Source organism: Struthio camelus, chromosome Z (assembly GCF_040807025.1).
Source record: "Struthio camelus isolate bStrCam1 chromosome Z, bStrCam1.hap1, whole genome shotgun sequence".
Taxonomy (NCBI): Eukaryota; Metazoa; Chordata; class Aves; order Struthioniformes; family Struthionidae; genus Struthio; species Struthio camelus.
Window position 1 is genome coordinate 65,180,120 of NC_090982.1, and position 22,645 is coordinate 65,202,764.

At 37.2% G+C, this 22,645-nt stretch overlaps 1 protein-coding gene across 11 annotated transcripts in view; it reads right to left on the reverse strand.

Annotated features, from left to right (window-relative positions):
• Nucleotides 1-22,645, reverse strand: part of LOC104146915 (erbin) — a 114,919-nt gene that overhangs the window by 52,430 nt on the left and 39,844 nt on the right. For all 11 annotated transcript variants that reach the window (XM_068927481.1, XM_068927482.1, XM_068927486.1 and 8 more), the window contains 2 exons: nt 12,781-12,978; nt 6,845-6,962 (listed from right to left, as the gene is read on the reverse strand). In XM_068927481.1, coding sequence (XP_068783582.1) covers nt 6,845-6,962; nt 12,781-12,969 — 307 coding nt within the window. In that variant the 5' untranslated portion in view covers nt 12,970-12,978. The remainder of the gene's footprint in view (nt 1-6,844; nt 6,963-12,780; nt 12,979-22,645) is intronic.

Consider the following 22,645-nt stretch of genomic DNA (forward strand, 5'->3'; position numbering starts at 1 on the left):
CCTTTCAGCTTAGTTCTTCTATACTCGTATGAGTGCTACGGTACCTATGGCTTTCTTTTTGTCCCTTACTAAAGGCAAAAACATGAGCTTTAAGACCTGTGAAAGCAGCCTACCTTTCTCAAGGAACACAAATCAAATACAAACCTATCATGGATTTAGCCTATTAAGTAATTAAGCTTGTTATGGATTTAACAAAGCACAGATTAAATTTATATGCCTTTCATTCTCTGCTCCTCCTACTTTGTTTACACAGAATAGCTCTCTTATTTGAAAAACTTTTGCTTTTAATCAATAAAATAATTTACTTAGAAGTCTCACAAAGTTTACAAAATTCACAAGAACTATACTGGATTTACCCATTTTTGTTTGGAGCAACTTTACCTCACAAGTGTCTGCTTATAGGTTGGTAAACAGTCACCTCTCTATCTCTGCTTTACAAGTACTTTTCTCTACTTCTACACACTCTGAAAGTTTTAAATTTTCCTTTCCTATTTGTCCTCCCTTTAATTATGTTCACTTGCAGGTTTGTGAGCTTAAGCTACAACTACAGTGCTGTCTTAAGTTCAGGCAACAAAAAACATATGTTGGATTTTTTCTGGAGGGTTGCTTGGGAGTGGCAGGGCAAGACAGCTTGGAAGGGCAAAGAAACAGTCATTATACTGACTTTACAAATGTCAGTGCAAAAGCATCAATTGAGCTACAAAACTGACAAACAAATCAGTGTTTCTATTTAAAAATTAAGTATTTCCATAGGGTGATTTTTAAGCTTTTCTAATGAGATTTAAGGAAAAGTTTATTCTTATTGGTTGTGATAACTATTACAATATAATTAGATTTACAACAACAAAAACAACCAACATTGACAATATATTTGATGTTCGTTTTGGTAATGAGGGGGGTACTTAACTAAATATATTTTCTCATTATACAGTAACAAAATATGTTTACTCACAATGAAGACAAAAGGCTTTTTTTTTGCAGAGAAAGTGACCACGTTTGGAAAGAGCAGCCGCGTTAAAGATGCAAAATGCTTTTTAATAGCACTTCCCAGCTTTAAAATAAAGATACCATGCTTACAGTTGTATAAAACGTATGACAAAGCTGGTTCTCAAAAATAAGCTTTTCCTCCTCATCTTCAAACTTGCTTAGAACACACTAGAAGTCTGAGTCAAGTTTAGCATTTTTGAGAGCTTGTGAAATTCAAAATTTTAAAATATTACTTTGAAAGCTAAAAACTCATGCCATTTTTTAAAAGCTCAGAAGGTAATGAGTTCTATGTTTTTGTCATATGTTTGACTCCTGATGCCACTTAAATGGGTAATGCCTCCTAATCACTTTCTCCAACTACAAATAACTTGTGCTGCTAAACTGTCTGAGCTGATACCGGGGGAAACCAAGACTACAATCACACCTTTTATGTTTTTACTCCTTGTATAAGCATGTCCCGACACAGCTAGAAAACTTCAATAAACCAAATAGAGTTTTCCAAGCATTCATCCTCAAACCAGTCGGAAGAGCTTCAATTTTTAGGGCAAGACCTCTCCAGGCCAACTCTAGGTGCCTCATACAATGTAAAGGAGTTTGAGAAGCAAGATAGATTCCTAAATAAATGCCTCTTGTCTGGAAAACAAGAATAACCAAGAATGCTGCTCCTTGAAGACACACCTAAGACACTGATTTCCATAATACCAAACATGCCAGGGCAGGACAAAATTGCAAAACATGGGATACTAGGAAGGTTGCAGGCAGCTGTTTCGTTCGTAACAATGTCTCAGGAGATTACCAAGCTTCAGACGATTCTGAACAATGTCTAATTCATTGTTAGTGTTGTGGAGTGCCCAGAGTAACCTGAAACCAAAAGGTAACACGAGTATCTAAGGGCTGCATCCTGCTTATTCTCCCTCCCCTACCATCCTTACCTGCAAATTTAGTGTTGTCTCCTCAGCCATTTTGGTTGATACCAGTACATTAATGTGACTTCAGTGAAGAGTCACTCAGAACGACCCCTTACAGAAAAGGGCATAGTCTACCTTTACACGCAATTCATATCTAAAAAAAATCATTATTACTTCTACAACAATGCCTTTTCTGTGTTATCAAGATTTAAATTTAATATTAATCTGTTTCCAGACTTATTTCAGAATTTCAAATAAGTACACTCAAATTTCATATTCAAAACTCAATTTATGCCTTAACTGCATTGGAATTCAGTTTTATTCACATCCTATCATATATATTTTATATACAGAATTTAATTTTATTTGGCAGAAGCATTCTATTCAGTGTCTTTCAAAAGACAAAAATATTTAAGAAATTACTAAAAACATTTGAAAAAATAATTGTAAATAGAAGACCTGCCTACATTTAGGATAAAGTTCAAATTTATAACCCCCCTATGAAGATGCATTATATTAAGGCTACACACTCAGGAGTCGCCCGCAGATTTAGCATCATTTCTTTAATATTAATTTCTTTTATTTCACCATTGTGTATGGTACTGCCTTGGTACAGGGAGGAAAAGGTAAACTACAGCAAGTTACGTACATAGGTTTTTCCTCTCTTACATCTCCCTATGGGGAATAAAATTTGGTTCAGTCTCCCTGCTAACTATCAGAAATTCTCACTTCATTGAGAAATTCTAAATCTACCAGATGGGCCACACTGGAGTAGACATTCTCCTTCTCCTTCAGCTCCCTAACTTTTGGCACACAGCATACAAAAGCCAGCTTGCCAAGTCGGCAGATGATTTTAAAAGATTAAACAAAAAATATTTGATCTAGATTTGCATTTCTTAATAATAAAAACACCTTTAAATAATTTTACAGGTAGATGTGGTTTCCCCCCTCCCCCAAGAAAATACCCTGCAATACCAACCGGCAAGGTGACATGCTTAAATCTGTTATAACATTACAGTGAAAAAGAACCACTTCATAATATCCAAGAGACTATTAAGGATACCTTAGTTTGCAAAACACCATGCACCTCTTGGCCCTACTTGTTATTCTCCAATCTTGCTGTTTTAGTCTTTCAAAAGCATTAATAATATGGAGTGTAAGAATCCAAATTTTTTTTTTTCCACTGCCTTTTAGTAAGCAGTAACAGACTCTCTCACTCTGTTTCCCTGCAAGGTAACTTCACTGGCACAGGGATTTCCAGCCTATTTCCCAGGCTTCCAGGGAAGCCTAATTTCCCTGGCAGTCACCTCATCATATGCCTCAGCCTTTCATATCACTTGCTTCTAGTAACCTGTGAAGCTAACTCTTCAGTCCATGTAAACCATGTATACATGCCATCATACAGCGAACATGAACGCTTTCTCGTTGTTCAGGGGAGGGGTAACAACATTTCCACGACACCCCTCCACAATGTTCTAGGTGCTGACTAAACCTGGCATCCAGGAGCCAGAAGGAAATGGCTTTTCTGCTTTATAGAAGAACGTTGGCTCAAAAACCCAGAACAAGACAGAATTAGGGAAGAAGAGAGTTTGTTTTCGTTGCTGAGGTTCTTTTGTGCCAGTAGTGATAAATAGCATCTTAGCCATACAGGAATAACAGTTTGAAATTTTCTTTCAGTTTAATAAATAAAACACTGGTTTCTCTACTTAGGCCTTTAACTTTAGATTTGCAAGTTTGTTGCAATTTCTCTTTAGGATGCAACCCAATAGGACAGAGAAGGACATCTCTTATGCTTTACACAATGTAGAATGTGATTTCTGATATAAGCATATAGTTTATTTATTGTAGCATTTGTTCAAGTACCATTTCATCTTTGTGAACAGGATACTATCAAGCTTCCAGGGAAAAGCTCCAAAGCTTAGGTGTACTTGGACAGAAGTAACAGAATACCTTTGATATCAATGGCTCACAATAACATTGGAAATAGGTTGAAAAGCCATAAAGGACAACTGAAGTACTTGGTACTTCAAAAAGATACAGAATTTATTGGCTCTTGCCAAGACTAAAGACAGAGTTAAAGTTAACTCTGTTCCCTGCCTGCTGCACACATAGCAGCAAATTGGTATTTTAGGCTACATCTTCATGTAGCCATGACCTCTTCAGCAGCCACAAGTAGTATATTCCAAACCAAATGTTTATACTGAAACTTGTGTGCTCCAGAACATGCAACTGTTAAAAACTTGCACTCTGCAATTCAGCACACAGCTCAAATATCCTACACGAAAACCCTGTCATATTTCATGGGCATTAGTATTTGAAAATTAAAGTCTACCTTTGTAACTACTTTTCTAAAACCACAACCTTTGTAACTAAACACATATTTGATCCAAAAGCATCTGGCACTCCACTCTTTAAATCCATCTATGGCAAAAGACAATACTTAACAGTGTATTAGTACGAGAAAAAAAAATATAGGACTATCACCTTCATAACTGCAGGAAAATGACGAACAAAGCCACAGAAAACTATTTTAAAGTTTGGCATCTCTCACCATCCTTCACTAAGACTGCTAGTTACTCCCCAGTCAATTTTTTGATAGATTAGAGAAAATAACTCTTGCGCTTCCCACAAAACCATTGCTTCCATACCATATTCTTTCAATACTGGGGGGGAAGAGGGGGATGGTGAGGGAAATGACTGATGCTTGATCAGTTTTACTGGTTCTTGGAAAACTGAAGAGATTTATATTTAGTCATGCCACAGAGAAAAAGCAGAACAATCCTGGAGAGTGGGAAACTGAGATATAAGAACTTATCAAGCGAAAAGAGGACATAAGGAAAGGAAAGAAAACAGCATTTCAATTGTCAGAAAGAACAGAGAAAGTGGAATTTCAATGGTTGCAACAGTAATAGGTAAGAGAAAGAAAAAGGCACTTATCTTGGCAAACTGAAGTCTCAAACAGCATCAAGTTTATCAGAAAGTAGAAGAAAACCCACCATTCCTTCCCTCATCAAGCAGGGACAAACAAGGATCCCAACTTGTTTCTGGAGTTTACAAAGCTTTCAGGAGTGGCGGGCTTGGGGAGAGTAAGATGCCCAAAGAAAAGTAAAGGTGCAATCTCATGGCTATTTTTGATGTGCAACGCTAGGCAGAGAACATATTCAAATTGTGGTGAAATTAACAGGCACATAGCAATAGTTTAAATTAGTGTCCCATCAATTGTTTGTCCTGCAAGATATTAAAGGCAACTCCCAAAAACACTTCTCCATAGTTTACTGGAATAATAAGTGATTCAGCTATTGCCTTCTTAAATACTTTACACGCCTCAGAGTAACAAATGTTCTTTCAGCAGTTCTTTGAAGGCTTAGCTAAAGCTTACATTATTCTGGGTGGACAACTAACTCTAGTCAGTAACTGACAAGCTGCCTACTTGTATTTTGCCAAAACTAAAACTCAAAAACCCTTTTGCTGCTTTCAAATCTTATTCCTTGAAAACTTCTGTGTTGGAAACAGTTAATCCTTTTAATAGTTCATATTAGGTCCACTCAACCCCCCCCCCCCCCAAAAAAAAAGATTCTTACTTAATTGTGAAAGTTTAAGGACAGTGTTCTTTAGAAAAGACTAAAGACTAATCCACTTGTACCAGGAACAGAGCAGTAACAATCAAGTCACTTTATCACACTGTAAATGCTATATTCATCACATAGAAAAAATAACGTAACAGTTTAAGCATAGATTGGGCTACAACAGACACTGAAGGAGAATGACAATACTTCAGTGACTGCAATATTTTTATAAAAAAGTAGAACTTTTATTTTTATGGAGTCATAATTAGCTAGTTGTCTGAAAAAATAATGAATTTGATGGAAGATGATATTTTGCATAATCATTCAACTCTTATTTTCGAACATCAGTTTAAGCAGATACTTAGATCTCCAGGCAAAATTGAAATTTATTTGAAATGAAAAAGAAAAACAACACAACAGCAAACACTGGTGTGAAGACCTAAAAATTTTACATTAAGTTATAGAGAACTCTCATTCAACAATTTATACCTACGTGAATATCCTGAGCTCTGCTTGGTCTTTGGACATTTCATCAATGGGAAGTAAATATGACAGTTTAAATTAAGAAAACTTTTAGTCTTACTTTGCAACCGGTCCTCTAGCTTCACTTTGAAATCAGCAGTGCAAGACTATTACATTCTCATCAACTCAGCATATGATTTAACATGCTTTTCTTTTTTTCTTTTTAAATATGCCACAAAAACAAGTCTGATGACGACATTAGTTAAATTTCCTCATAGTTGCGCACAGCCGCCAACTTGACAAAACAGTACCATTAGAAAAACCCATATGCACAATACTTGGCTGACATCTTTTCATAATTTATCAAGCACTCTGACTTGCACCAAATGATAGATTTCTAAAGAGTCAGAGATGTGAACTAGTCACTGTCCAAAACTGCTTACTCTCCCCATGCAACAGAGGTTACCATCCTCACAGCACGGATAACAAAGCAGTCAAGTCCTACTACAGTTTTCACACTGTGTACTATAAACAAACAACTTTCATCGGAAACCAAGCAGAAGAGAATCCTAAAAACTCTACAAATGCTTTTGCACACGCAACTTTCCTACAGTATAGTGAAACCCTAGAAGGGCCACTAAGAGTAATAAATTTGTGCATATGCATATCTGAGAGAATATGAGAATCCTTCACCACATCAGTTTCAGTAATGAATCTCAAAGTACAAATCAGTTAACAAAAACAACGTATATTACAAACAGACTATAAAAGAACACCTTTTATGTGAAGCAATGATTTAGACTAACAATTTAAAATTTATTAGATTTAGAGTTTCTAAAAATAACATTTTCACTTGTACCTTTATACAGTCATGCTGATTTGCCTTTTAGCAACCCCAACAGAATAAGTGAAGTGACTTACCATTCTTGCTGACATCCAGTTCCCTGAGATTAATGAGATTTGCGATGGATGCTGGCAATGTGGTTAGATCATTGTCTGGCAAACTCAGCTTGTGCAGAGACTGACAGTTAAAAAGTTGCTATTGAAACAAAGGAAAAAGTGAATGCGACTTTCTCTTAGTTTCCTCTGTATACCTTTTGTTATTAATCCCCTTAACTTCTGACCTCACAGCTTGAAGACTAAACTGTTTGGAGTCTTTCACTACAGAAACTTCATTTGACAATTAGTATACTCAAAATGAATCAAGTTTATAATGCTTAGGAAGGCAAAAAACTGCAAGCGGCCACAGCAAACCAGTAGCTGTGTTTAACACTTCCTACAAAGCCCTTCCCGTATCGCAGAAACTGTGAAGTGCAGTTATACATAGTACAGAGTATTTCCCATAAGAACTGTTAGATGACACCCAGAAGTTATTACAAAAAAAGAAAAGGAAAAAAGTTTTATACACTTTAAAAAGTCAAATAGTTCTGGAACACAGCATTTCAGTAGGGGCTGATCTAAAACTAACTTCTTTTAGAAAACTCTACTTTATCTTCCAAAAAGTTTCTACTAATCTATCATACAGTTCCTAACTCAAGTACACTAAAATCTAAAAAAAGATGAAAACTAGTGCAAGTTTTATCTAAGGAGACAGAAAACTGTATATAAATTATTATAATAAATACGTGCAGCAGCTATTGTATAGAATATTAGCTTGGGGCAGATCTCTTTCTATATGCAAGGTTCCGTGAGATTCTTACCCAAAAACTTTTCAAATTCACAATGTAAGACCAATAATATTACAGAGAATCACAGAACAGTTGAGGTTGGAAGGGACCTCTGGAGATCATCTAGTCCAGCCCCCCTGCTCAAGCAGGGTCACCTAGAGCACATTACACTAGGTGCAATCTAGTCTGGATTCACGTCTGGATCCCGTCCAGACAGGTTTTGAATGTCTCCAGGGAAGGAGACTCCACTACCTCTCTGGGCAACCTGTTCCAGTGCTCTGTCACCCTCACAGTGAAGAAGTTTTCTCAGGTCCAGATGGAACTTCCTGTGTTCCAGTTCCTGCCCGTTGCCTCTTGTCCTGTTGCTGGGCACCACAGAGAAGAGGCTGGCCTCATCCTCTTGACACTCCCCCTTCAGATACTTGTATACGTTGATGGGATCCCCTCTCAGTCTTCTCTCCTCCAGGCTGAACAGGCCCAGCTCTTGCAGTCTTTCCTCATAGGAGAGATGCCCCAGTCCCCTCATCATCTTGGTAGCCCTCCGCTGGACTCTCTCCAGGAGTGCCACGTCTCTCTTGTCCTGGGGGGCCCAGAACTGGACCCAGCACTCCAGGTGAGGCCTCCCCAGGGCTGAGCGGAGGGGCAGGATCACCTCCCTCGACCTGCTGGCAACACTCTGCCTCATGCACCCCAGGATAGCATTGGCCTCCTTGGCCACAAGGGCACATTGCTGGCTCATGGTCCGCTAGCTGTCCCCCAGGACTCCCAGGGTCCTTCTCGGCAGAGCTACTTTCCAGCAGGTCAACCTCCAGCCTGTACCGGTGCATGGGGTTATTCCTCCCCAGGTGCAGGACCCTGCTCTTGCCTTTGCTGAACTTCAGGAGGTTCCTCTCCGCCCAGCTCTCCAGCCTGTCCAGGTCCCTCTGAATGGCAGCACAGCCTTCTGGTGTGTCAGCCCCCCCCCCCAGTTTAGTACCATCAGCAAACTTGCTGCGGGTGCACTCTGTGCCTTCCTCCAGGTCATTGATGAATATGTTGAACAAGACGGGACCCAGGACTGACCCCTGGGGGACTCTGCTAGCTGCAGGCCTCCACCTAGACTCTGCACCACTGACTACAACCCTCTGAGCTCGGCCATCCAGCCAGTTCTCAAGCCCCCTCACCCTCCACTCATCCAGCCCGCACTTCTTGAGCTTCCCTAGGAGGATGTGACAGGAGACAGTATCCAAAGCCTTGCTCAAGTCCAGGGAGACAACATCCACTGCTCTCCCCTCATCTACCCAGCCAGTCATTCCGTCATAGAAGGCTATCAGATTGGTCAAGCATGATTTCCCTTTGGTGAATCCATGCTGACTACTCATCACCTTCTGGTCCTCCAGATGCTTAGTGAGGACCTCCAGGAGGAGCTGTTCCATCACCTTTCCAGGGATGGAGGTGAGGCTGACAGGCCTACAGTTTCCTGGCTCCTTCTTGCCCTTTTTGAAGACTGGGGTGACATTGGCTTCTTCCAGTCCTCAGGCACCTCTCCTGTTCTCCAGGACCTTTCAAAGATGATGGAGAGTGGCCTAGCGATAATATCCGCCAGCTCCCTCAGCACTCGTGGGGAAGAGAGGGAAAAATAGGAAGTTTCCAGACAGCACATAATAAATATCTTCAAGTGGCTGAAAAGGTTAACCTGAATAATTTATGACCAAGTAGTTGTGGGTACACAAAGTTTCTTTCCCCAACAATTTTGAGTAAGGTCATTCATAAATATTTGTTTAGCATTCTTTTCTTACAGAATATGGAGAAAAGATCAGACACAAACTGAAAGTGCTCTTCAACTAGAAAAATTTATCTTAACTCTTAAGGACACAGCAGCAGGCTTAGTCTAAATAATTCCTTGGGTCCTTCTCAATTAAACAGCCATTATTTTAACCACAAGCAATTGAACCAACCCCACTGATTTAATGTTTGCATATACCACCCGAGAACAAAAGAAGATATAAATTAGCAAGATGGACTGCTCAAAGAATGAGCTTCAATTTGCCTAGCGATGTTTGACTCCTCAGAAACGTGCACCTGTTAGAAACTAGTCAATATCATTTAGGCATTGAAAAGTTAAAGCTACCTTAGAATATTATATGGGAATAAAAACTATGATGAACTCATATGTTTTGGAGCCATTGGTTTGTTTTAGTACTTCAAGGAAGAATATACACTTAAAACTCATCCCTGAAAACAGTAATCTGGACTCTTGGAATCATTAGAAATTTCCTTAATTAGTCAGATAAAAACAAATGCAGCACAAGGAACATCCTTGCAACATCCTTGCAGAAAAAAGGGAAGAGGAAAGGTTTGTAGGATGAGTTTTTTTTGTTGTTTTGTTTATTTTCTAATGCTTGCATATTCTGTGATTAAGTAGATCATCATTACTGGCACTCAACTCCAGAGATAAAGTCTATTTTACTTACTGCTACCAATTTCTTCCCAATAACAAAATAAGTAGGAAAACAAACACAGGTACAGTCTCAAAGGCATATTGTAGCACTTGAGATAAACAGGGAACATTTTCAGAAGTGATTTAGGCACCCAAGATAAATGTTTCAAATACCCAAATTAACACTTTCACACTAGCATCTCTGGAAAAGTCAAATCTTTCTCTACTACTATCACTCTCCCCATCACAGTCCACTCATGCTGCACCCTCAGCTGGTCAACTTAATTGAGGAATTTTTAAAAACAATCTTTGGGGTATTCTGGGGTGAACTTCCCAGCAGGGATTGGGGGTGATTAAAAAACCCTACAGGCCATTTTGGTGATCAGATTGACAAGATAGCCCAATAAACAGCTATGTTGTCACATACAAAGGGGTACCAAACGTCAAAACAGGGATAAGAGCACACCACCAGGGGCAAAGACAAAAGGGAAAGAGTGGACCTTAACGTGACCTCAGAAGGCTGGAGCCCCAAAAGTACTGCACCCTCTGCCTGAGAGGGTGGCTTATTTAGAAGCCTACTTCAGAGTTGAAAGACTAAATAAGCCTGGGTTAGGGCAAAGGCTTACACAGCTTGAAACTCCTATTACAAATCTACTAGAATCTTTTTAAAGCATTATTAGAACTTCCCTGGTAGGGAAGTTTATCTGCTTCCAACTAGTTTTAAGATTACAAGTTCTATCTACCAACAAAAACCAAAAAACCAAAAAACTAAAAAACTAAAAAACCAAAAAACCAAAAAACCACACAGAGTTTTATTATGTCTTTACTACTCCCTAAGCTCTTTCTTTTCTTTACAGTATTTCAATTCACATGTTTTTGCCTTCTCAGGATGGTTGAAAATGGGAGGGTAGCAAAAAATAACTACTAAAATTACCCACAAGCTGAAAAGAAGGCTTTACCAAAAATACTTAAACATTAACTTTGCAAAAATAAGACTCTAAAGATGATTTATTGTAACATGCAAATGCATTAACAGGAAGTGAGTGTACGCATTATAGGTCCCTTCAGACCAGCAGAGAAAAGCAAAAGAGAATAAAATTCAAAATGTTGAAGCAGTCTTTTTAAGTGGGAGAAGAATTTAATCTTTGAATAGGCCAAGGCAAGTAAGATTGCCCACCTCTCAATTTATTCACCTCTCAAAACTGGATTTCATACAGGAGCTGACTAATGAAATCACATGGCACGTAAGAGAAAAGGAAGACCAAGCAAACTATTTAATAACCTCTTCTGGTCTAAACTCCAACATACATTCATTTGATTACTACAGTACAGACCATCTCCTCTTTTAAGACTAATAAAACTTTTTTTTTTAAACCATTATTTTCCGTTAAGACAGATGACGTTTTCTTAATTCCTGTTATTTGGGCAATAAGTTACAAATTGACCACAGGAAGAGTTTGGAAGATTTAAATTTTTTTGGCTAACAAAAAGAGGTATTCTACACTGCTTTTTATGCATGCAATATTCTTTGTTATAAAGACAATGCAAAGAGAAACAGGAATGAAGTTCTGTTATCATCCGAATACAAAGTCTTCACAAGCAAACTACTAAAAACTCAAAGGCCTAAACCTCAAAGCAGCATGCTCTTTGGGAAGAGACACAGATAGAGCAATGAAAGCTCTAAACTATACCAACTGTCAAAAACATCCAGTTTCAACTCATATGTTTTTAGCCCTATTCACCATAAGAGTATGAATTTTCTTAGATGGCTTTTCAGGCACATTTAAGGGTGAATTTTCAAAAGCACTCGGTTGGTTTAACTCATCTTCACTGAAATCAGAGTCTTCTGATCAATAAGTTAGTGTCCTACCATTGCTTTATTTTCTTATGAATTTCAATTATCTTCACTTCCAAAAAATCTAGAACAGCAAAGACTGAGATGGTCATAACAAACATTCTAAAAATCTAACAAAGCATTCTGCAGTCATCCTGCCTGACAGTGAAGATTTGTATACAATTATGATAAAATCAATTTTAAATATTAATTACTAACCTAATTCTATCAAGATAGGATCTAGTAATGTTATCCATTGTAATGATCGCTTCAAACTTCTCAAAAGTCTCCCTGACACAATTTTCATTTTTCCCCTAGTATATTGTTAATTCAGTGCAGTTTGTCTTCCAATGTCAGAACTAACAATAAATATTAATTTATTTAATGAAGATGTAATCAAGCTGATATTCCAGCTCTCTAGCTTATGAACTTAAAGTATATACTTCCAAAATTCACCCTTCCAAAGTAGGAAGCGGGACTTCAAGTGCATAAATGCTTTGGACTGTAGTCGTCTTTTGTGGACGACTTATTCGGAAATCTGAATAAGACATTAACCTTGCACCTTTTTATTTTCGTATGTTATCAGAGATTCAAAATAACACCACAATTTGTTCAATACAGTTAAGTCAGTATCAGCAGACACTGCTACAGAAATGAGTTATCCTGCCTCTTCCACTTTGTACCACTGTCTTCTCTTGGAGTGGATCAGTATTTTGAGCAGTTTCTTTCCAAACAAGTAGAAGAAACTGGTCCAGCTAAAGTGCATAAATATTCTTTCCTCAGGATTACTTCTTTGGAGGCCAATATCAACTTAAAAGCATTTGGCAAATTGCAGCCTGAAAGCCAAAGTGGAAAGCTAGACACTATCAGGTCCTACCAATGCTGATGAAGTAACACAGTTAATATGCATCACAAAAAGGAAAACCATGCAACCTACCTTTGGAAGCTCTTCAATCTGATTAGCATCTAAATAGAGTTCCTCCAAGGTCTTTTCAAAAGTAAAAATCTCTTTAGGCACCTGTTCCAGGCTGCAGTGAGAATAATCAAGCGTAGTGACTGTTTCCTCCTCTCCACGCAGACAGCGGCATGGCACCAGCCGCACAAACAAATTCCGCTTTGTTGTCATTTTCAGGCACTGTAAAAAGGAAATTGGTGAATTTGAAAACCTACAAGACAATTTCAGAAATACCTAACTGGGCATTTTCTCAAACTTCCCATGTCTGGTAAATACTTAAAAAGAAAAAAAGTGTGTGCATGTGTGTGTATATGTATATGTACAGTATATAGATATACAAGTACATACAGTATATACACCTATAAATGTCTGTGTACACTTTTAAAAACAATAGATCTTCACACTTGCACTGAATGTGGTTTAACATACCTACAAACCCCAGTGGATTCAGTCAAAATTTAGTCTGTAACTTGTTACCTACCAGCATGGCACTAGATTGCACAGAAGAAGAGTTCTGAATCAACATTTCTGAAATGTCAGTTCTGTGTTTTTACGATATATCTTCTTATTCTAGCCTTTGCGAAGGTTATTAGATGATATTTTTGCTTACTATAAAAAATCCACCCTCTAAGGAGCATTAAAATTTAGCTATAAAAAAAGCTAAATTTAAGTAACAAATAAGATAAAATTCATATATGTTGATCTTAAATCCCTGATTTAAAAGACAGAATACAGCAGAGAACCAACATGGTTTCTACAAACTTATCTAACTACAGTTTAAAAGAAAAGGTTTCCAAGAGCTCAGGTAAAGAAGCTCCTTCAATTTCACGCAATCCCATTCAGTTTGGAAAACTTCAGCAAAGCACACTGTGCACACTGGAACTAATTAAGTTTCTTTTGTTATAGAGGTGCTTCTTTTTTCCTCTAAATTCAATCACTGCTACGATATTCCCTTCTAACTCCATGGTTCCTGTAACATTCCTACTCGGCAGAAGACAGCAAGTATAAATTGTGGAACCCTGCTAGCTCATTACTGACAAACAGCATCCACAAGCCATATTCTACCTCTTTCCCCTCAGCAAGGGCACAAATTTATGATGAACTCTTCTACAAAGCTCAGAAAAACAATCATCTTCAAAACGTCACCTCAGCTTCAAGCTGGGAGGAAATGAGCTGACGGACTCAGAAGTTTTGAGGAAGGACCCGTATATGCAGATAGGCAATACAATAATGTAAGCTTCATTTTCTCAGGAAATTGGGCTTATAACCCCATATTTTTCCAAAACACCACTTAAATTTTTTTTCAGCTCGAAAAGCCAACATTCCAGATTAAGATATGGAGGTTTAAAACAAAAAAAAAAAAGGCAACAAAAAAATCCCACATATTTGGAAGCGTAAAATTTGTGTTCCGTCTTTGAGACTGGTAAAAGGGAATTTTCCTCTCTGAGCACCAAAAGGACCTTTCAGACACGTCTGACAGACCACACTTGAACACACATTGAGTAGGGCTAGCCAACAGAAACACAGGGAACAAGTAAAATAACAGAACCACTGTGCTATATGAAGTCACAGCTTGCATACAGTCCTCAGGCTGCAGGATCCTTATTCTTGTTAAAACAAGAAAAAAAGATTGCCATGCACTTGGATTTTTCCTCTTTAGGCAGCTAATGTGCCAAGTACTTCATAGTATGCATAATTTACATGACAACAGGCTGGGGAACTGCTGTACCTTACAATTTTGACTGAATAGAAGGATGACTATTACTGCTCTCAAGCTAGATGTACATCCATTAAAAGGATGGAAGAAAACTCTTCATTAAATGGTAGGATGTCAGGACTTCCCTTTTTAATAATATTTTAATGTTGCTAGGATTTTGTTATAGTGTTGATTATGTGTCAGAACACTTAATGCTTTCCATAAACCTCCATCCAGGTTATTTAAATAAAAAGTATCTAAAAATATTTAACTGTATTTCAGTGCAAAGGGTTTACAGCCTGCAGGTTCCCTGCTGGGGATTCCTACGGAGTGGGAAAGCCTTCAGAAGTGACAGTGGGTTTTTTTTGTTTTTGTTTTTCCCTTTTTCCCCTCCCCATCCACAGGAACAGGCTCCAGCCTGGCAACCTAGCAAATGCCAAAGATGCTACCGAAGCTGATGTGCTCATTGGGTTAGGGCTACCTCTGAGTGTCCTCAAAGGTTCAGAGGCTGCATATGAAGATACAAGAGGAATTCTGCCAACATTTACAAAAGAGTGAGCCTTTAACAAATTCTCATTTCGCTCCACACTATTTCAGAGCTCTGTAGAGCTGTGGAAGAACATACCACTTCAGAACGTGGCATCAACAGCAGTCTCCATCGACAGGATTATAAATGGAAGAATATGTGTTTTGAAAACAGTAAGAACTGGGAACAGAGATGACACGTGCAAATCAATTAACAGAAGTCTGACAGGGGAGGACACGTGTCTGTATCATACTAGCTTTAGCCAATAATTTTGCTTCTTACAGTTGTTTCAGCTTCTGAGAAGTATGTTTTTGTTTCCAGAACACAAGAAAAGTTAACTATGTTGTTCATAAAAAAGTAGAAATAAAATATCCTTTTTAATTTAAACCCCTAAACCTCCACAGTTTTTTCTAATTATACCTTTGAGAGAGCGCTTGAGCTTTTTAGGGTGTTGAGGAAGAAAGACTTCCAAAAAAAAAAAAAGGACCATGTGCCTCCACAGTATACCTCAAACATGGATCAATAACAAATGCCTGGGCAGCATCATGATGCTTTGTCATATCACAGAATGGTTGAGGTCGGCAGAGACCTCTGGAGAGCATCTGGTCCAACTCCCCTGTTCAAGCAGAGTCAGCTAGGGCAGGATGCCCAGGACCATGTCTAGTCAGGTTTTGGATCACTCTAGAGATGGAGACTCCACAACCTCTCTGCACAAGCTGTTCCAGTGTTCAACCATCCAAACCTCTAGTCAGTTACAGTGTCAGTTTAAGTAGCTAAACTCACAGCTTATATTCCAAGCCAAAACACTGAAATTTCACAGACAAATATCAAAAAATAAAACTACTCCTCGAAAAAAAAAACCACCCACTACTCACCCAAAACCATTAACATTGATCAAGTTGAGCATACATCTTATTATAATACTTCAAAAACCAGAACGAAGTAGAGACCCATATTTAAGTAAATATTGGAAACCATGCAATGTAATTCAATTCACAGTTGTCTTATATTTGTTCATGTTTCCCTGCTAAACATGTTGAGCATCAGTGCTCTAAAACAGAGATGGCCTGCCAATACAAGGCAAGAGGTGCAGCAGGATCATCGCAACAAGTATTCTACACCAGCACCACTCTGCAAAACGTACAGGTAGACACATACACGCCTATCTACTTCTGGTCAGTTGCCACGAGCTGAAAAGTTGCAATGAAGTAAAAGAAGGATGTACTAAAGAAGAGAGTCCACTACTATAACCAAAGACAGGAAAACGTGAGATTGCACAGAATATAAGCTTTTCTTAAATTGTTTAAAACAAGAGCTTCCCCATGGAAGGGGGAGAGGGAAAAGAAAAAACATCACACTGCTAACTAACGTAATTATCCTAACATACACAATTATATTGCCTAACATTTTTCTTTCTTTATAGATTTTGCAGTACAAGGAATCATTGAACTACTTCAACAAGAATTTATAAGAAGTTTGACTGAAGTTTCACTGCTATTTGTGAGTTACCAGTATAACCTGAAAGGATACATAAGGACACTGAAAGGATACTATACTTAAATCTTTGAGTGTTCTAAAGTTTCCAATTCAGTTCTTCCTCCTCCTTTTTTAAAAGGTAATCTCCCACGTTTCCCACATCAGTACTCTTGAAGACACATCTATCAAATAGGTATGCCTTCAAAACACCATATATGCTATATTTATTATTAGAGCATCATTGCAAATGCTCTAGTTATTATGAAAACAAACCTGCAAGGCAGCCAACAGGTAGGAAGCGAGAGAGGTATAAGTAAAAGTTCAAAATGAAGATTGGCCTGAGTCTCACTCACTTGCAGTTATAGTCTACCTTTTCCTAACCATTGCTATTTCTGTACTTTCCAGTGCTAATTAGCAGGTGCTGGCCAGCTAATTATCTCTGAACTTGACATGTCTGTTTTTACAGACTGCATGCTATTTTACAACAACAAAACAGACAAATTATGCTTTCAAATGCTTCAGTTGTTAAACTCTTCATATATTTAATTTTATTAGCAAAAAGTATTTTGCTACATTAGAAATCGTTCAGTGGTATTTGGAACAAATCCATATATTATGTTGCTGATAACAGAAAATCATTTATCAACCTTGTTAACTAAGGATTGAATTTCAGTGGTGATGTCAGCTAAAAAATACTGAAGTAACAATATTTGTGCAACTAACAGAATATCCAGAAAAACTTATTGAAGAATCTAGAGCAAAATATAATAATTCTACCACTTCGATGTTGTAATAGTGGACAGTATCCATAAGCGTTGAGACATCTTTACTGAACAGAGAAAGAAAAAAAGAAATTCCTAGAAGCAGAAAAGTAAAGGATCAGCTTGAAAGATCATGACCAATGAAAGAGAGACCAACAACAAGCTTGGATATGAACTAAGTATTAATTCAGAAGAGAGCACCATCCAGAAATATCACTGTTTCCTGGAACATGTGGATGATTCTCTGCACACTTCCATTTATCCAAGTACCTGGCAGCCTAATAGCAGATATTCCAAAACCCCATAGGACATTTTTGTTGAACTGCATGTCTAGCTGTGTTTCGATGAAGAGTAAAAAAAACCTCTTGAAATATTACTCTTCCTGGAAGACTCTGAAGTCATGCTTGTTACAAGTAGAATCTAAGATAATAATTTTTTTTCTCCTTAATCTCTGTTAACTTGCCATAAAAGCAGTAGTACTTCTGAACAGAGTTAGTTTCAATGTATTGTTTGTCATGTGAATCTTTTGTCTGATGCTAACAGGATGTGATCACTCATGCTCTATGCTGGTGAAAGCACTTTTCTCCCATCCCTCAAAAGGGTGTTTATCAGTCACATCAGCAGCAAAGCTGAAAATGAAAACAGCTATCAGATGTTTATACAGAAGGGAAAGAAGAAGAATTACACACAAAAGTATCTGTTCGGGTTCCTTTTAGCCCACTAAAATAGCTACAAATTTCAGAGTTGTGAAGTTTTGGATATGTAAACATATGAAAGGGAATGACGTGGGGGAAAAAAAAAAAAAACATGTACTGCAGCCTAACACACACAAAGCTGTTTATTTGGCCAGGTGAGAAAAGCTCCAATATATTCCTGTTGAAAAATAGAATTATGGAGAGAAGAAAAATATATTGTTTATTAAGAATCTTATTTAATCCACTAAAAACAAAATAGTTAATAATTTCTATTTCTCTATATTAAAAAAAGAGAAACTAAGGTTCCTGTATTGGAATCTAACATCTCTAAAGACAGACTGACATGTTTTGGGGCCTTCAAAGATGTTACGGGTTTTTCTCTACAACCAGTAAACTGAAAACTCCTAGCACACTATAAAATAACGTCCTCCAACAAGTGACAGCACTAGTCCCTTTGAATTTGGAGGAACTGTAAACGTCTTAATACCTTAACGAACTCCAGCATCCTCTGCTCTTACAGGAAAGCAATGATAGAATTATCCTTCATCTTCATTCTTTAATCTCAAAAATGGCTTGGCATCTCTTGCTTATCAGCAAATCACGTACAAAAGCTAAACGGTTTTTTGGACTTATTTTGTTTATTTTTTTTAAGGTTGGGTTCAGGTTTCCTCTAAGAGCAACCCACTCATCTCAGAAAGGATTCTAATTTAACAGATAGCAACTAGTATCCAGTAAGCTGTGACTGTGAAGTTTGTTTTGCAATAACCCTTTTTCTCATTTTCTCTATGACAGCTAAGTATGGCTTTCAAACCTGAAGGACATTGCTCAAATTGAAACATCAGAAGGAAGCGTATACTGTGAAGAGACTATCTCTTTATAAATGGCATTAGGATTCTCTGGTTGCGCTTTCAAGGCTCACTTGGTGACAACACCAAATTAAGAGTTTTTCCACCTCCTCCTGTCTCCCATCCAGGCTATTTGCTTCTGTCTTTTCTGGGGGAGGAGAGGTGTCAAAAAAAAAATTTTAACCAATTCATTTTTTATGTCATTTATTTTACAAAGAGATATCAGCAAACACTCAGGCAAGCACAAATCAATGAACCAAAGTGCTGCAATTTGGGGGAGAGAACAAGTAACTGGAAATAAAAGACTTATGTAAAAGGTTTTCTGGAACAATACCATTCTAACATGAAACTACAGCCTGAGCGTTGCCTGCACCTGATTATGAAAAGACTGCTCAACTGTTTGGTGGCTGGATGCCCTCATGCAGACAGGGAACACCAAAACTAACATTATAATCGGTCACATATAACATTGACAGCAATCGAGTAAAGTAAAAGGCCATTTCTCATGAAACAATGGTGAACGGTAACAGCAGAAGGAATATATTTTAGTAAACAAAACCAACTGCTCAATGCAAAAACTAAAAGGAATCTCATTAAACACATACGTATGCATATTTATATACATATACACATATATGTAATGTACGTATGTAACCCACAACAACAAGCGGCACAACACCATCACACCAAACTCCAAGGTGCAGGTCAGCAAGATAATTTCAGTAACTTCCAGAAGAGCAATATCGAGTGTGAATCCTGTAGACAGCATTTGCTCTACTCACCAAGTCTCTTGTATTCTATGGAGTAAATTCTAACTAGACTTGAATTTACTATTTTGTAAATAATTTTTTTTTTATTTTTTATTAATTTTATTTATTTTAAAGACCTGAGGTTCTTGCTCTAATTAATTATAGAACCTCTTTATGTATTTATAAAAGCGTTGATGGTGTTGGTATTTTCAACAACAGTGGGTTTTTTTGCTGTTTTGCAACTAGAGACTATCTAACCAGACTTGTTGCAAGTTAGTTTAGATAAACTGGAAAATAACTATGTTAAAAAAATCTGAGGAGTTATTATGACAAGTCAAACCCACCATAAGTATATTGAAAAGAATCTTTGGAACACTTACTTCTATTTATTTTCACAATTATAATATGGCAATAATATAACAGATAAGTCAGTACTTGGTCTTATCATACCAAAAAATTAACAACAAAACAATAGAATATAGAAACAAATTAACAACAAAAATATTTTTAAACTGATATAAGAAGCAGAAAATGCTTGATAAATACCTGCATAATAAGAAGATATTGTACTTTAAGCACAGACTTTTACTGAAATGTAGTAATAATCAGTATTCTACTATATTCTTAGACCAAGACACCAGTAAGGCAGAGCTACATGAGAGCACAGGTCTAATTTAAGGTAAGATCCATTACAGAAATATTCTTAAAAAAAGAGGGTAATAAAAAAAATACAGTTTAGGTTTACAGTTATAAATTAAAATATGTTCAGATACCCAAATAACTGTAATGCTGATTTTTACACTAATACTGCACAATAACATACAATGCTTATTGGCACTTGTATGGTCAAACTGCTCTCATTTAAGAAGCGTATTAGAGTTCCCCACTGCCCCGTTATAATTACCTGGGGTGGTGTTGTGTAGTGATAACTTAGTTCTGACACATTTCTTTTTGCTTTTTCTCTAAAGGTAGCTCTGGAAACTAGCTTCCATCTGCACAGCCAAAACAAAGTAAGTGCTACTATAATAGCTCATCTGAAGAATGGTCTCTAATTGTATACCATTAACAGTGCTGCTGAGATTAGTATTAGATCTGAGCTTCCTTTCTGATGTTTGATTTGATTGCATATTCTCTGGGTAAGCGTTTGTAGCGTTACTAAGAGAACATTAAGATGAATAAACTGTTTAAAAAAATCATTGTGCTTGAGGGTTTTTTCTCCCCTTTCAAAAAAAAAATCAATAAAGCTATATAAATTCAAGCATATCTACTATCACAATCCGACATTTGAGGGAAACTTAGGAACCCCTCACAATTCACAGGAATATTCACAAACCTGAGCTTTTTAAAAGCTATGATATTGATGTTTCTTTTTAATGAATAAATATTTTCTTTACAACATGGAACTAACAGTTGTTTGTTCGGTTTTGGAGTTTGGGGGGGTTTCTTACTCTTGAATTTATACATAATGGTCAGGAATATGAAATAGTCTCATTATCTCACTAGGATAACTAAAGTGAACTCCGATCCCCATTCATCACCACAAAAAAAAAGCAGAGCAGTACAAATAATCACAGCTACCGCACAACTGCTTTGTACCTATCTATTCATTTCTATATCAAATAGCTCAGTTTTCTTTTATTGCTACTGTGGAAGAGATCCATGGAGGCAAACAGGACAAGTCCTGATTTTCTATACAAAGGAAACGATGAAAATTAAATGCATAGAGAAACCAGACTAAGAAATGGTAAGCCTGCTGGAAGAGCTATAAAACCTTATTAAACTGCTTATGCTTTAGTCCTTTGGGGGATTATGTCTGTAGCTACTGTATGAGTAAATGCTGTGTATCACATACTGTCAACCTGTACTCAAGCAGAAAGGAAGAAATGCTGTCTTAATTCCACTAGTTATTACAACATAGTCAAAAGACCTAAATCAGTAAAAGAAAAGGAAAAGGAAAGAGGCACTGCAAGTAATTGGCCCATAGGAAGCTACAGTCCTTATGGAGCAATAAGCACAGCTGAGGCAGCACAGCAGTTTCTTCACTCAGGAAAGGATGCCGAAGCCCACACACGCCTACAGCACTGTGCACTACCTCAATGGCAGGAGAGAGCGAGCATGTGCATATGCTTCTATGTTCTTAAACTAGGATAATGTCACACATTGGTTGTAACAAGGCCAGATTTAAAAAAAAAAAAAGATTTTGGATGTTTTAAACTGGTATTTTATAATTAGGCTTTAAGTTACAGTGACTGATGTGTTGATATTTATTAGCTTTTTCACAATCTGAACAGCACTATTAATAACCTCAGAGCAGATGGAAGCTTTTTTTTTGGAAGACACTCCAGAGGAATTTATATAGGAAACAAATACTCTTTTGGGTATTCTTTTTATTCATGAGAAATACTTGCTTCTAGAATTCCTTACAATATGAGGCAAAGGCAACATCTGCACTGGCATCATTAAAAAAGAAAAAAGCTGATTCTCAAAAAGTGTTGCTTTTCCATAAAGCTTTGAAAAGGAAATTGAAGTTTATTTGGCCTCTTAATATTTTTGAGGCTTTTAAATATGATCTTAAACTAAAGAACATTAATATACCAGAAGAGAGAGAAATGACACAGTATCATGCCCCCCGGGCTTTAAAACTACACAGCAAAGGAGGACACTATAAGGTCCAACAAGCATTCAAAGCATTCTTTCAAACGTCTTTTATCAATGTTTTTTGAAAGTGGGCTTACCTTCCCCAGGAACTGAAGAAATATGTTTATTTTAAAAGGCAGTATAAAAAGTTAATGCTTTATAGGCCAAAACATTTAATAATGGATATTAAGCTTTAAAACAGACAGCTATTTTCCAGGTATCCTACAACTTAGTTTCCTACATATTGCCCTTTCTATACATACACAATTACATATAAATACACATCATTCATTTGGCTCATTCAACAGATATTTGTAACTACAAAAGTTGGCTTTAGAACAACATGAGAGTTTATGTAGATTAAAATCCAAGTATTTGAGTCGATTATTGCGACATATGAATCAAAAGAGGATTTATATTTTAATTTATTGTTCAGTTGGTCCAAAAGGAAGAAAATATGAT